The 15,976-nt window shown below is 39.4% G+C and overlaps 1 protein-coding gene across 9 annotated transcripts in view; it reads left to right on the forward strand.

The window, feature by feature from the left end:
* The window catches only part of DNAH14 (dynein axonemal heavy chain 14), a 378,420-nt gene that overhangs the window by 159,479 nt on the left and 202,965 nt on the right, over positions 1-15,976 (forward strand). For 8 of the 9 annotated variants that reach the window (XM_070768034.1, XM_070768039.1, XM_070768038.1 and 5 more), the window contains 3 exons: positions 1,896-1,983; positions 8,844-9,097; positions 15,244-15,475. In XM_070768034.1, the coding sequence (XP_070624135.1) occupies positions 1,896-1,983; positions 8,844-9,097; positions 15,244-15,475 (574 nt within the window). The remainder of the gene's footprint in view (positions 1-1,895; positions 1,984-8,843; positions 9,098-15,243; positions 15,476-15,976) is intronic. The other variant, XM_070768036.1, reaches the window with a different exon arrangement.

Here is a 15,976-nt window from a genome sequence, read left to right on the forward strand (position 1 = left end):
GCTCACTTGTTCAGTTGTATTGTGGGGAGGGAGGAACACTGCAAACAAATATCACTGGTGTGTGTGGGGAGTGCTCCCAGTGTATGGACCACACTGGGTTTGCTCCAGCTCACAGTGGTGTGTGCTTTCCCAGTCTACACTGCTCAGGCTCTGCTGGGATACTGTCCAAAGCAGGCCCTGCATTTTATGCACTTCCCAGGTCTAAGCTGCTCAGGTTCATGTTCTCGGGTACTCCGCAAATGCACAGACTTGGTTGGACGTGTGTTCTGTGCCCTTCCCAAGCAGCTCAGGCAACCAGGTTCTTGGCAAGCGCACTGTCCCAGGTGGTGTCGTAGCATCTCAGTTTCCCAAGTGCGCCACGAGAGCGCTGTCTCAGGTGTGCTGTGTGTCTCCTCTGGGGAGCTGGTCTCAGGCTGCAACCCTCCAGGCAGATGTCAACCGTCCAGGATCCCAGGAAGACTTGGTTAGCAACTGGGAGCCTGCTCACAGTTTGGTGGAGTACGCCGTCTCTGGGGCAGAGATTGCCCCTTGCCTTCTGGCTCTGGCTGTCACTCGCCTGCCTCTCTGCTTCTGGTGGGGGAAGGGACGGGTCCGCAGCCAGCTAGGTCTCCTTTGGTATTCATTCAATCCTTTATTCTGTGAGCAGGCCAGGCTGCACCTTATGTTAGAGCTTTACGCAGGAAGGTTCTCTCATTTTTTTTTCTCTCTCTGGCTATCCCACAGTTTGGGTTGCTATCTCATGTTAGCTCCCTCAGATTGTCCCCAGGGCATTCAGGTCTGGTCCTTACCCTAAGCATGCAACCTGCTCCTTCTTGTCCAGCCCCCGCTAGCTGGTGGCGTACACAGGCGTCTGGGCTACTTCTCCGCTGTCAGTTGCAGTTAGGCACCTATTCTGTGGGTTTTTTTTTTCCTCTCCCAGTTATGTTGCCCTCTGAGATTCCAAAACTCCCCACAGACCCACCGATGAGAGGGTGTCCTGCTATTTGGAAACTTCTCCTCCTTCATGACTCCCTCCCCAGGACAGGTCTCCATCCCCAACTCTTTTGTCTCTCTTTTTGTCTTTTATATTTTGTCCTACCTCCTTTTGAAGAGAATGGTTGCCTTTCTGGGTGCCTGGTGTCCTTTGCCAGCATTCAGAAAGTTGTTTTGTGGAAGTTGCTCAGCATTCAAATGATCTTTTGATGAATTTGTGGGGGAGAAATTGTTCTCCCTGTCTTATTCCTCCACCATCTTAGGACCACCCTCCCCTCTTCATTACTTTTAAAAGTTAAATTATAATTACTTTTTAAAGTTAAATGTAGGGCTTTACTGTTAAAAATCACCTGATCATTTCAGTCCAATATTCAATTTTGTTGAAATTATTTCAAATACTGTTTTTACCATTGATAGTATTAGAAATTCAAAGCTAATAGGTGTCATCTCCTAGTTTAATATAGTCCCAGGTGGCACTAGTGGTAAAGAACCTGCCTGCAAATGCAGGTAGACACGAGACACAGGTTAGATCCCTGGGTCAGGAACATCCTCTGGAGGAGGGCATTGCAACCCAGTCCAGTATTCTTGCCTGGAGAATCATATGGACAGAGGAGCCTGGTGGGCTATGGTCCATAGAGTCACAAAGAGTCAGACTGAAGCAACTTAACACACATGCACACCATCCCAGAAACTCAATGGTTTTATTGGAAATGTGCAGATGATGTTAAAGAGGAATTTAAGGAATATACATTATGCATGAATTAAACCTCTATTATCTCTGCTTTGTTATTTATATACCTAAATTAGAACAGAAAACTCAGGGAGCCTAAAGGAAAATTCCTGTGTTATCTTATGCTTAATCATTAAATGGCCACAATCAGTGATTAAATATAAATATTATAAATTTTTTTTTTTGCTTATAGATTTATAAGTCAAGGAGTTGATGACTGGTACTACCAACAGTTTTCCCTATGGGTGCTGTCTCATCCAGGACAAGTGGTACTCACTGTGGTAAGTAAATACTTCTTTGATGTATCAGTATTTAATCTGTAACTACATGCCCAGAAAACGAAGATTTAGAAATAAACCATTATGAAGGTTACTGATATATGTAACTCTGAACTGCATCAAAAAATAAAATGGAGAGATGGTTGACTTGATGGACAGACACCTGACAAAGTAAATATTAATGTTTATTAAGGAACATAGTGATAGGTATATGGGTATTCATTTTATAATGTCTTCAACTTGTCCATGCTTTTAGAAATGTTCAGGATAAAATGTTGAAGGAATATAACTCGTGAATTATTTTGTTGTTTGTTCAGTCATGTCTGAATCTTTGTGACCCCATGGACTGGAGTCCACTAGACTCCTCAGTCCTCCACTATCTCCCCAAGTTTGCTCAAACTTGTCCATTGAGCAAGTGATGCTATCCAACCATCTCATCCTCTGTTGTCCCCTTCTCCTCCTACCCTCAATCTTTCACAGCATTAGAGTCTTCTCCAGTGAGTTGGCTCTTTGCATCAGATGGCCAAAATATTGGAGCTTCAACTTCAGCATCAGTACTTCCAGTGAATAGTCAGTGTTGATTTCCTTTAGGATTGACTGGTTTGATTTCCTTGCAGTCCAAGAGACTCTGAAGAGTGTTCTTCAGCATCACAGTTCAAAAGCATCGAGTCTTCAGTGCTTAGCCTTCTTTATGGTCCAACTCTCACATCCATACATGACTACTGGAAAAACCATAGCTTTGACTATTCATACCTTTGTCAGCAGAGTGATGTCTCTGCTTTTTAATACACTGTCTAGTTTGATCATAGCTTTTCTTCCAAGGAGCAAGCATCTTTTAATTTCATGGCTGCAGTCGCCAACTGCAGCGATTTTGGAGCCCAAGAAAATAAAATCTGTCATTCTTTCTACTTTTTTCCTTTCAATTTGCCATGAAGTGATGGGACTGTATGCCATGGTCTTAGTTTTTTGAATGTTGAGTTTTAAGCCAGCTTTTCACCCTCCTCCTTCACCTTCATCAAGAGGCTCTTTAGTTCCTCTTCAGTTTCTGCCATTAGAATGGTATCATCTGTTTATTTGAGGTTCTTCATATTTCTCGTGTCAAGCTTGATTCCAGCTTGTGATTCGTCCAGCCTGGCATTTTGCGTGATGTACTCCGCATATAAGTTAAATAAGCAGGGTGACAATATACAGCCTTGATGTATTCCTTTTCCAATTTTGAACCAGTCTGTTGTTCCATGGCTGGTTCTAACTGTTGCTTCTTGACCCGCATACAGGTTTCTCAGGAGACAGGGAAGGTGGTCTGGTATTCCCATCTCTTTAAGAACTTTCCACAGTTTATTGTGATCCACACAGTCAGACTTTAGTATAGTCAATGAAGCAGAAGTATATGTTTTTTAGGAATTCCCTTGCTTTTTACACAATCAAGCAAATGTTGGCAATTTGATCTTTGGTTCTTCTGCCTCTTCTAAACCTAGATTGTACAACTGGAAGTTTTCAGTTTATGTACTGAAGCCTAGCTTGAAGGATTTTGAGCATTATCTTGCTAGCATATGAAATGAGCATAGATGTATGGGAGTTTGAATATCATTTGGCATTGCCCTTGTTAGGAACGGGAATGAAAACTGACCTTTTCCAGTCCTGTGGCCACTGCTGAGTTTTCCAAATGTGCTGGCATATTGAGTGCAGCACTTTCACAGCATCATCTTTCAGGATTTGAAATAGCTCAACTGGAATTGGATCACCTCCACTAGCTTTGTTCATAGGAATGCTTCCTAAGGCCCACTTGACTTCACGCTCCAGGATGTCTGGCTATAGGTGAGTGACCACATTATACTATTTTTTTGTATGGTTCATCTGTGTATTCTTGCCACCTCTTCTGCTTCTATTAAGTCCTTGCCATTTCCGTCCTTTATTGCGCCCATCCTTGCATGAAATGTTCCCTTAGTATCTCTAATTTTCTTAAGTGATCTCTAGTCTTTCCCATTCTATTGTTTTCCTCTATTTTTTTGCATTATTCACATAAGGCTTGCTATTCTCTGGACCTCTGCATTCAGTTGGGAATATTTTTCCCTTTCTCCTTTGCCTTTTCTTTCTCTTCTTTTCTCAGCTATTTCCCCAGTCTCCTCAGAAAATCACTTTGTCTTCTTGCATTTTTTTGTATTGGGGATATTTTTGGTCACCACCTCCTGTACAGTATTATGATTCTCTGTCCATAGTTCTTCAGGCACTCTGTCTATCAGATCTAATCCCTTGAATCTATCTGTCATTTCCACTGTATAATCATAGGAGATTTGATTTAGGTCATACCTGAATGGTCTAGTTGCTTTCACTACTTTCTTCAGTTTAAGCCTGAATTTTGCAATAAGGAGCTCATGATCTGAGCCACAGTCAGCTCCCAGTCTTGTTTTTGCTGACTGTATATAGCTTCTCCACCTTGGGCTGCAAAGAATATAATCAATCTGATTTCAGTATTAACCATCTGGTGATGTCCATATGTAGAGTCGTCTCCTGTGTTGTTGGAAGAGGGTGTTTGTTATGACTACTGTGTGCTCTTGGCAAAACTCTGTTAACCTTTGCCCTGCTTCATTTTGTAGTCCAAGGCCAAAATTTCCTGTTACTTCAGGTATCTCTTGACTTCCTACTTTTGCATTCCCATCCCCAATGATGAAAAGGACATCTTTTTATTTTGATATTAATTCATAGAATCATTTGGCTTCTTTGGTATTAGTGGTTGGGGCATAGACTTGGATTACTGATGTTGAATAGTTTGTCTAGGAAACAATTCGAGATCATCTGTCATTTTTGAGTTTGTACCCAAGTACTGCATTTCAGGTTCTTTTGTTGGCTATGAGGGCTACTCCATTTCTTCTAAGGGATTTTTGCCCACAGTAGTATGTATAATGGTTATCTGAATTAAATTCTCCCATTCAGGTCCATTTTGGTTCACTGATTCCTAAAATGTTGATGTTTACTCTTGCCATCTCCTGCTTGACCATGTCCAATCTACCTTGACTTATGAACCTAACATTCCAGGTCCCTATGCAATATTGTTCTTTACAGCATCAGACTTTACTTTCGCCACCAGACACAAGCACAACTGAGTGTCATTTGTGCTTTGCCCAGCCTCTTCATTCTTTATGAAGCTATTTCTCTGCCCTTCCCCATTAACGTATTGGACACTTTCCAACCTGGGAGTTGGCGGGGGGGTACATCTTCCATGGAGTGTCATATCTCTTTTCCTTTCATACTGTTTATGGAGTTCTTGAGGCAAGACTATTGAAGTGGTTTTTCCATTCCCTTCTCCAGTGGATCACTGGGCAAAACAGGTCTTACTTACTGGGCAGAAATCAGGGTATCAGCAGGGCTGTATTCCTTTATCCATTTCTTTGTCTTTTTTCCATCTTCTGGAATTCTTTGATTCATAGCCCCTTCCTTTATCTTCAGAGCTACCAGCGTCACCTCTCTTTGACCATTCTTCGGTAGTTTATCTCCCTCTGTGTAGAAGCAGAGAAAGTTCTCCAATTTTAAGGATACACATGATTACACTAGCCCCACTCAGAAAATCTAGAACTTCCCTGTCACAAGGTCTTAATCAACTGTTCCCATCATAAGGTGACATATTCACAGGTTCTGGGGATTAGCACATGGGTAGAAAAAAAAAGAAGGGGAAAAAAGAAAAAGAAGAGAAATTATGAGATTTGTTATGGAAGCTAAGGGAGGAGAGAGGGACGTTTTTTTTGTTTGATTTTTCTCTAGAAAAAGTGAGTGGTAATCATTTTTAAATGCTCTAGAAAGGTCTGAAAACTCCATTATGTCTGTCAGTTATTAGGGTCAACATGAACCTCAGAGATAGCAATTTTTCTGGAGTAATGAAAGTAAAAACCATATTGCCATGAGTTACTATTACCAAGTATTTTGAAAGTACACTTGACCTTGAAGTTCTCTGTTAAGTTTTAAAATAACATTACATTTTTTTACTTTTCCTTGACCCACCCTAATTTTCAAGTCTTTATTAAAATAACCTGGGGTAATGGACACAAATTCTGATTATCTGATTGGTCTCCTTTGTCATTCATTTGCCTGAATATTAATAAAGTGCTCTCAGATCTTAAGTCAAGGACTTATTTAAGCTGTTGTTTATGAAGACAACAAAATTATAATTAATCAATATGCACATTTCTGCAGTTTACCAGGCACTGAAATAATCAAATCTGCTGTACTAAGAAAGGATCTTTCCCAAACACCTGGTCTTCCAAACATGCTTAATAATTAGAAGCAGTCAGTAATCTGTTTCCAAAAATATTTTGTGATAGATTTCAACTTCACTTACTGAACATATTTTTGTTTTCCCATGTCTGCCTTACTTACTGCAAATTTCCCATCCTGGTATGAAATTTACAACTTCCCTTCCTCTTGTAAACACTTCTACATATGTAACATAACTAGGAACTATCTCTGAGTGGACACCTGTTGGGATAATAAAATGTTTACATGCAGTAGCCACTAAGAGAATTTCAATATAGATTTAATCAAACTATAGTGGTTGAGAAGTCCTCTTTGTTTAGCTAAATAAATAGATAAAATCTAGTTCATAGTCCGATTTACCATATCCAAACCTTCCCTCAACCTACATTGAGGCAGCCTCGGAGAGGGTCTCAGCCCACTGGTTGCTCTCTCCTGAGGCTGTGAATCTTGAATAAATACCTCAGGTGTGACAGCACAGTGACTTTTGATCAGACTCTTCTGTGGCATGACCATGACTATGGTTCCTGATGCCTGGCCTAGATTCTTGCTTCTGCCCAGTTCCTAAGCCTCAGCTCTCACCTCCAGCTAATCTGCTATTAGAGGTTTACAAGATGCTTTCGGGAAGTCAGAATTAGTTTCTGTTGCATGCTGCCAAAACACTAACTGATACATCAAGTTTCCCATGTGGGTACACTTATCTTGCCCTGGAAAGAAAAAAAATCTCACCATTCTATGTATTACCTCTATGCTAATTATTCTAATATTTATTTCTTCATAGCTCCTCTTGTGTATTTCTTGAGAGTGCTAAGTAGCTTCAGTCTTGTCTGACTCTTTGTAACCCCATGGACTGTAGGCTGCCGGGCTCCTCTGTCCATGGGGATTATCCAGGCAGGAATACTGGAGTGGGTCACCATGCCTTCCTCCAGGGGATCTTCCCAACCCAGGGTTAAAACCCACATCTTTATGACTCCTGCATTCGCAGGCAGGTTCTTTACCCCTAGTGCCACCTGGAAAGCCCATGTATTTCTTAAGCACTTCAAATTCAGTATATCCCAAATGAATCCATTGTGTCCCTTCACCTACAGCATGCTATTCCTTCAATAGATATAATATCTTAGTGAGTGGAATCACAATTCACTTAATTACAGGCCAGAAACCTATGGACCTCATGACATATCTCCCTCCATTAAATGCCAGGTCAATTTGACTTAAGCCAGTAGCCTTTTTAAAACTTCTCTGGTATGTATGGAAAGAGTGACAAAAGATGGATCAAATAATAGAAGTTATGTGAGGAACTAAAAAGCCTCTTGATGAAAGTGAAAGTGGAGAGTGAAAAAGTTGGCTTAAAGCTCAACATTCAGAAAACGAAGATCATGGCATCTGGTCCCATCACTTCATGGGAAATAGATGGGGAAACAGGGGAAACAGTGTCAGACTTTATTTTGGGGGGCTCCAAAATCACTGCAGATGGTGACTGCAGCCATGAAATTAAAAGACGCTTACTCCTTGGAAGGAAAGTTATGGCCAACCTAGATAGCATATTCAAAAGCAGAGACATTACTTTGCCAACAAAGGTTCATCTAGTCAAGGCTATGGTTTTTCCTGTGGTCATGTATGGATGTGAGAGTTGGACTGTGAAGAAGGCTGAGCACCGAAGAATTGATGGTTTTGAACTGTGGTGTTGGAGGAGACTCTTGAGAGTCCCTTGGACTGCAAGGAGATCCAACCAGTCCATTCTAAAGGAGATAAGCCCTGGGATTTCTTTGGGAGGAATGATGCTAAAGCTGAAACTCCAGTACTTTGGCCACCTCATGTGAATAGTTGATTCATTGGAAAAGACTCTGATGCTGGGAGGGATTGGGGGCAAGAGGAGAAGGGGACGACAGAGGATGAGATAGCTGGATGGCATCACCGACTCGATGGACGTGAGTCTGAGTGAACTCCGGGAGTTGGTGATGGACAGGGAGGCCTGGGCGCTGCGATACATGGGGTCGCAAAGAGTCAGACACAACTGAGCAACTGAACTGAACTGAACTGAAAGATCCTAAAAATTACAAACTTAACCTATTTCTGAGTCCCACTCAGAAAACAGATATAATTTAAACAGATATAATTTAAGCTTGGAATTATGATACCGTTATTACTGTCCCCAGGTTCTTACTTAGCCTAAGTGATGATAGATTAAGAATATAAAATTTAGAAAATATAAATGTTGGTGATAAATATGTTTTCATTTATTAAAGAATAAGGCTCCCACAAGCATTAATCAAAGTTCAATTTCTAAGTGTCAAATGTATACAAATGTGTAAGCTCTGTCTTTTACACACATATGATGACTCTTGCATAATACACACCACATATCATTGTTCAGTAGCTCAGTCGTGTCCACCTCTTTGCGACCCCATGGACTGTAGCATGCCATACTTCCTTGTCCTTCACCATCTCCCAGAGCTTGCTCAAACTCATGTTCATTGACTCAATGATGCCATCCAACCATCTTGTCCTCTGTTGTCCCCTTCTCCTGCCTTCAGTCCACACCACACCACTCTTGAGAATATCTATTTTCATTTATAAAATTTATGCTTCAAAATTATTACTTTTATATCTTATTTTTTCAGAGCCAGATCATATTTTATAATGATTGTATCAAAAGTTTTGTGAGTTCTCATCCAAAAAAAGAGGTGGAAAAAGTCCATGCTCATATGATACATCATCTAGAAGAGGTTGCAGAGCTGGTGGTGCTGGATACTCATAACTCTCGAGCAAAAGTTGTACTAGGGGCGTTGCTTACCCTGTATGTTCACTGCAGAGACACAGTGAGAAATTTACTACTCAAAAGTATTTTCAATGCAGATGATTTTGAGTGGACAAGGTAGGTAGATCGAAATTACAACTCTAAAATAACTTCTCATATACCTATCTCAGGTAAGTTAATTCTCTACCTCGAATTTTGTCTGACCTGAGTTTTATCTCTCTAGGATTTATAGAAATTCTAAGCAAATTCCGCCAACTTAAGTACATATTTCTGTGCTTTCTTCTTCCTCTTTTCCATTGTTCTTCTCCTTCATTTTAAGTTATTTTTGTTTTATCTTCCCGAACTGACCACACTCCTCTTAGCTGTGTTTTCCCTTTTACCATTCAGCCAGAGGGCAGTTTTCAATGGGTAGTGAAAGAAGCTCTACCTCAAGCCTCTTCTTCCCCCCACGTGCTGTCAGTTCTGGGACAGACCAAGCTGGTAAACAAATCAGAGGACATTCCTAGCCAATTCTCTAACTCAGAACTCCCTTCCTCCTAAAAAGTGCAAGTCACTCAGTTGTGTCTGACTCTTTGCAACCCCCGTAGACTGTACAGTCTGTGGAATTCTCCAGGTCAGAATACTGGAATAGGTAGCTATTCCCTTCTCCAAAGAATCTTCCCAACCCAGGTATCCTGCATTGCAGGTGGACTCTTTACCAGCTGAGCCAACAGGGAAGCCCAAAAATACCTGAGTGGGTAGCCTATCCCTTCTCCAGCCGATCTTCCCTACTCAGGGATTGAACTGGAGTCTCCTGCATAGCAGGTGGATTCTTTACCAGCTGAGCTACAGGGAAGCCCTTCTTCCTACCCAGGGGCAATAAGTATATAGTCATATACATGTAGTATTTCATATACAAATATGAAAGTATAGAAAAATAGTGCCATTGATTTTGGTGAAGAAATCAAACATAAGATTCCTATAATAAATATAGTTTCAAACTTCTGAATTAATTTTTTTCTTAAGTTTCCTCTCTTCATAGGAAAACAACTGCCTTACCTGTATAAAATCCTTGATTCTCAAAGAAAGTTTTTTATTTTTTAATAAATTCTGTATTAGCATAAATTTCCTGATTTTAGGTATGACAATTTCCTTTAAACTCTAAGGAAAATAGAGTGAAAAGAAGCTGTTGCATTTGACTGGCACCACTGTCTACTATGTTTTATCAGAATACTTTATATTGTATATATATATTCATATGTTTGTTTTACTGAAGTATAACTGTATACATTCTTAATTGCTAAAAGAATATGTCATGTCTGTGAGCCCTCACGCTGCATAAAGTTTAGCATGTCATTATTACTTTCTATTGACTGTCTTTAAAAGTGAAAACTAAAAGTGGAAGAGCATTTACAGAAAAGCAAACTAGGAGAAAGAAGATTCTATTAATACTAAGACTCTGAGTTATTTATGATTCCAAGGGTATAGCTTCCATATAGTGTGCCTTGGTGTCCCATGGCACCATAGGGCACTCACAACTGTAATATTTTTTAAACTTTTGAGAGACTATAAGGACACTATAAGATACCAGAGTTTCTTTGATGACTCAGTGATAAAAAATCTGCCTGCCAACGAAGGAGAGGCTAGTTTGATCCCTGGGTCAGGAAGATCTGTTGGAGAGGTAAATGGCAACCCGCTCCAGTGTTCTTGCCTAGGAAATCCCATGAACCAGAGGAGCCTTACAGCCTATAGTCTGTGGGATTGCAGAAGAGTCAGACAGGACTTAGAGACTAAACAAACAAGGGATATATAACATCAGTAAGATAACCAGCTACTAACAGTTTGAAGCAGTTTACAATGTTAATATCAGATCATGCTACAACCTTTCAGTGACCTCTTATCTTTGCAAAGGTAGGTTTTTGGCAGTGGCCCTGTTAAAAAGCAAGCACAGGAAGTAAGTAATGTGGCACAGGAAGTAAGTAATGTGGCACAGGAAGTAAGATTGGCATGATCCAATCTCATTTCAAAGTTTGAAACATTATGCAGTGTACAACTGGTACACACAACCCTCCAGTTATTTAAGAATGAAATAAATACATTTTCTTTCAATGTATTTGTATAATTTAAAAAATTAAGCTACTGTAATTCATTAAGACAAAAATGCTTCTTAAGCTGCTTTGGGCCTAAAAATTAATAAAAGAAACTATGAAATATTACTTATACACTACAGGTATAGTGAAAAATCTTTTCCTAAATACATACAATATGGTCAGTTAAGCTATGACAAAGGAGGTAAGAATACAGGTAAGAAGACAGTTTCATCAATAAGTGGTCTTGGAAAAACTCAACAGCTCCATGGAAAAGAATGAAACTAGAATATTTTCTCACACCTTATACAAAAAGTAAACTCAAAATGGAATAATTACCTAAATATATGACCTGAAACCGTAAAACATTCAGAAGAAAGCATCAGCTCAGTTCAGTCGCTCAGTCGTCTCCGACTCTTTGCAACCCCATGAATCACAGCACATCAGGCCTCCCTGACCGTCACCAACTCCCGAAGTTCACCCAAACTCATGTGCAACAAGTCGGTGATGCCATCCAGCCATCTCATCCTCTGTGGTCCCCTTCTCCTCCTGCCCCCAATCCCTCCCAGCATCAGGGTCTTTTACAGTGAGTCAGCTCTTTGCATCAGATGGCCAAAGTATTGGAGTTCCACCTGCAGCATCAATCCTTCCAATGAATACCCAGGACTGATATCCTTTAGGATGGACTGGTTGGATCTCCTTGCAGTCCAAGGGACTCTCAAGAGTCTTCTCCAGTACCACAGTTCAAAAGCATCACTTCTTTGGTGCTCAGCTTTCTTCACAGTCCAACTCTCACATCCATACATGACCACTGGAAAACCATAGCCTTGACTAGACAGACCTTTGTTGGCAAAATATATCTCTGCTTTTGAATATGCTATATAGGTTGGTCATAACTTTCCTTCCAAGGAGTAAGTGTCTTTTAATTTCATGGCTGCAGTCACCATCTGCAGTGATTTTGGAGCCCAAAAAATAAAGTCTGACACTGTTTCCACTGTTTCCCCATCTATTTTCCATGAAGTGATGGGACCAGATGCCATGATCTTAGTTTTCTGAATGTTGAGCTTAGAGCCAACTTTTTCACTCTCCACTTTCACTTTCATCAAGAGGCTTTTGAGTTCCTCTTCACTTTCTGCCATAAGGGTGGTGTCATCTGCATATCTGAAGTTGTTGATATTCTCCTGGCAATCTTGATTCCAGCTTGTGCTTCTTCCAGCCTAGCATTTCTCATGATGTACTCTGCATATAAGTTAAATAAGCAGGGTGACAATATACAGCCTTGACGTACTTCTTTTCCTATTTGGAACCAGTCTGTTGTTCCGTGTCCAGTTCTAACTGTTGCTTCTTGACCTGCATATAGGTTTCTCAAGAGGCAGTTCATGTGGTCTGGTATTCCCATCTCTTTCAGAATTTTCCACAGTTTATTGTGATCCACACAGTCAAAGTCTTTGGCATAGTCAATAAAGCAGAAATATATGTTTTTCTGGAACTCTCTTTCTTTTTCCATGATCCAGCGGATGTTGGCAATTTGATCTCTGGTTCCTCTGCCTTTTCTAAAACCAGCTTGAACATCAGGAAGTTCACGGTTCACATATGGCTGAAGCCTGGCTTGGAGAATTTTGAGCATTACTTTACTAGCAGTGTGAGATGAGTGCAATTGTGCAGTAGTTTGAGCATTCTTTGGCATTGCCTTTCTTTGGGATTGGAATGAAAACTGACCCTTTCCAGTCTTGTGGCCGCTGCTGAGTTTTCCAAATTTATTGGCATATTGGGTGCAGCACTTTCACAGCATCATCTTACAGGATTTGAAATAGCTCAACTGGAATTCCATCACCTCCACTAGCTTTGTTCATAGTGATGCTTTCTAAGGCCCACTTGACTTCACATTCCAGGATATCTGGCTCTACGTGAGTGATCACACCATCGTGATTATCTGGGTCATAAAGATCTTTTTTGTACAGTTCTTCTGTGTATTCTTGCCACCTCTTCTTAATATCTTCTGCTTCTGTTAGGTCCATACCATTTCTGTCCTTTATAGAGCCCATCTTTGCATGAAATGTTCCCTTGGTATCTCTAATCTTCTTGAAGAGATCTCTAGTCTTTCCCATTATGTTGTTTTTCTCTATTTCTTTGCATTGATCACTGAGGAAGGCTTTCTTAGGCAGTATGCTTTTTGACATTTGTCTTAGCAATTTTTTTGGATATATCTCCTCAGACAAGTGAAATAAAAGCAAAAATAAACAAATGGGACCTAATCAAACTTAAAAGCTTTTGCAAAGCAAAGGAAACCATCCACCAAACTAGAAAACAGCCTACTAAATGGAAGAAAATATCGGTAAATGATACATCTGATAAAGGGTCAATATCCAAAGTATTAAATGAAAAAACCTCACACAACTCAATATCAAAAAAGACAACCCAGTCTAAAAATGGGCAGAGGACCTGAACAGATGTTTTTCCAAAAGAAATACAAATGGCCAACAGATGTATGAAAAGATGCTCAACATCACTAATCATGAGGCAAATGCAAATCAAAACCACAATGAGATATATCACACCTATCAGAATAGCTACTCTCAAAAAGACAGCAAATAACAAGCATTGTTGATGATGTGAAGAAATGGGAACCCTCATGCACTACTGATAGAAATGTAAGTTGGTATAGCCATTCTGGAAAACAGTATGGACGCTCCTCAAAAATTAAAAATGATCTACCAATTATACCATGTATATTTATCTGAAGAAAATGAAAATACTATTTCAAAAGATACATGCACCCCAACATTCACTGAAGCACTATTTACAATAGCCAAGATACGGAAACAGCATAAATCCATCCACAGATAAATGGATAAAGAAGATGTGCTATATACATCCAATGGAATTTAACCATAAAAAAGAATGAAATTTTGCCATTTGCATCAATATACATGAACCTGGAGAATATTAGGCTTAGTGAAATAAAGATAAATACTGTGTATTTTCATTCATATATGGAATCTAAAAAATAAATGAACAAATATAACCAAACAGAAACAGATTCATAGATACAGAGAACAAACTAGTGGTTACCAGAAGGAGGTTGCGATGAGAAGTGCAATAGAGGTAGTGGAGATTAAGATGTACAAACTACTAGATATAAAATAATAAATTATTAGGATGTAATATCCAGCAAAGAGAATACAGTCAATAGTAACTTTATATGGAGTATATTCTATAAAATTGTCAAATTACTATGAAAGTGAAAGTCGCTCAGTTGTGTCTGACTCTTAGTGACCCCATGGACTGTATACTCCATGGAATTCTCCAGGCCAGAATCCTGGAGTAGGTAGCCTTTTCCATCTCCAGGGGATTTTTCCAACCCAGGATCGAACCCAGATCTCTGGCATTGCAGGTGGATTCTTTACCAGCTGAGCCACAAGGGAAGCCCAAAAGTACTGGTATGGGTAGCCTATCCCTTCTCCAGAGGATCTTCCCGACCCAGGAATTGAAACAGGATCTCCTGCATTGAAGGCAGATTCTTTACCAATGGAGCAGTGTACACTTGAAACTAGTATAGTATTGTAAGTCAACTACAATTTAAAAAATTCATTTCCTTCAACAGTGACTTCTGTCTCTTCATCTGAGACTTTCCAAGGCAGTAGTTTATAATTTTTAAAATTTTATTTTTAACTTATGTTTTAAATGTACTCATTTTTATATTTATTTATAATCTGCTTTGTTCTAGAAAGGATTTAAAAGGGTTTTATGAAGGATATACAAACTATTAGATGACAGCATAAACTAAGATATAAATGAGCTACCAATTTAACTCATAGTGGTTTCCATAAGAATGTAGTCCTGGACCACTAATGTAGTGGTTATAATGAATAATGTCTGAAACTACCTTCTTATGGAAGCCATAAAAACTTCATAGAGATGATTGTTATGTAAATCTTCCATTTATGCTGACCATCATACCAAAGTAGCATAATTCTAACAACGCCATTTTTCTCATAGGGAAGAGTGTTCATGTTTGTAGTCTTCCAAGTTCTAGTAGTTCCTGTCTAATAGAGCAATTGATGAATTATCCACCAGTCTTTTCATTTGATTTTTTGATGTTTTTAAATCAACATAATCTTACTATGTTTCTGCATGTGAAAAAAATTTTAAATCATTTTGCCCAAATAGTATGGTCATTTGAAATATTGTTTTCAGACATTTGCAATATAAATGGAATGAGAAACAAAAGTTGTGCTATGTATCTCAAGGAGATGCCAGCTTTACGTATGGCTATGAGTACTTGGGCTGTACCCCAAGATTGGTGATTACACCTCTCACTGACAGATGCTGGCTAACTCTCACTGGAGCACTACACTTGAACCTAGGAGGTTGCCCTGCTGGTCCAGCTGGTACAGGAAAAACCGAGAGTGTTAAAGATCTAGCAAAAGTAAGTGGTTTCTATATCTAGAATAAAAACTTCTTTTTTTTAGTCACACAAACTTTAAAAGTTATCTTAAGTTTACACGTCTCCTGTTGTTAAAGTACTCATAATATTTAGCAAACACATTAACACATTTGTTAATTCATACATCATCATTTAATTTTGAATGTTTAATGTGTGCTGGGACTTAGGATCTTGGTAAGTCAACATAGTTGACTTGGACTATAATAATGAACTAACGTCTATGTAAATGGTAGCTTTGTCCCCCCTTCCTTTCCTGAAGAAGTGATTCATTTATTTTGAGCTCCATACACAGATTTTTGCCTAGTCTTTGTGACAAACACGAGTCTTTACGTGTATGTTTGTGTGTGTGTGTGTGTGTGTGTATAAGAAAAAGAGACAAGCAACTGATGAAAGCAAAGGGTATAGTTTATGATATTGCTGAAATGTTTTTTCTTAGTTTATTTGTTTATGTGTTTAAAAATATGACCTTAAGCCTCCATGCAC

The sequence above is a fragment of the Bos indicus genome, chromosome 16, assembly GCF_029378745.1.
Source record: "Bos indicus isolate NIAB-ARS_2022 breed Sahiwal x Tharparkar chromosome 16, NIAB-ARS_B.indTharparkar_mat_pri_1.0, whole genome shotgun sequence".
NCBI classification, from domain to species: Eukaryota; Metazoa; Chordata; class Mammalia; order Artiodactyla; family Bovidae; genus Bos; species Bos indicus.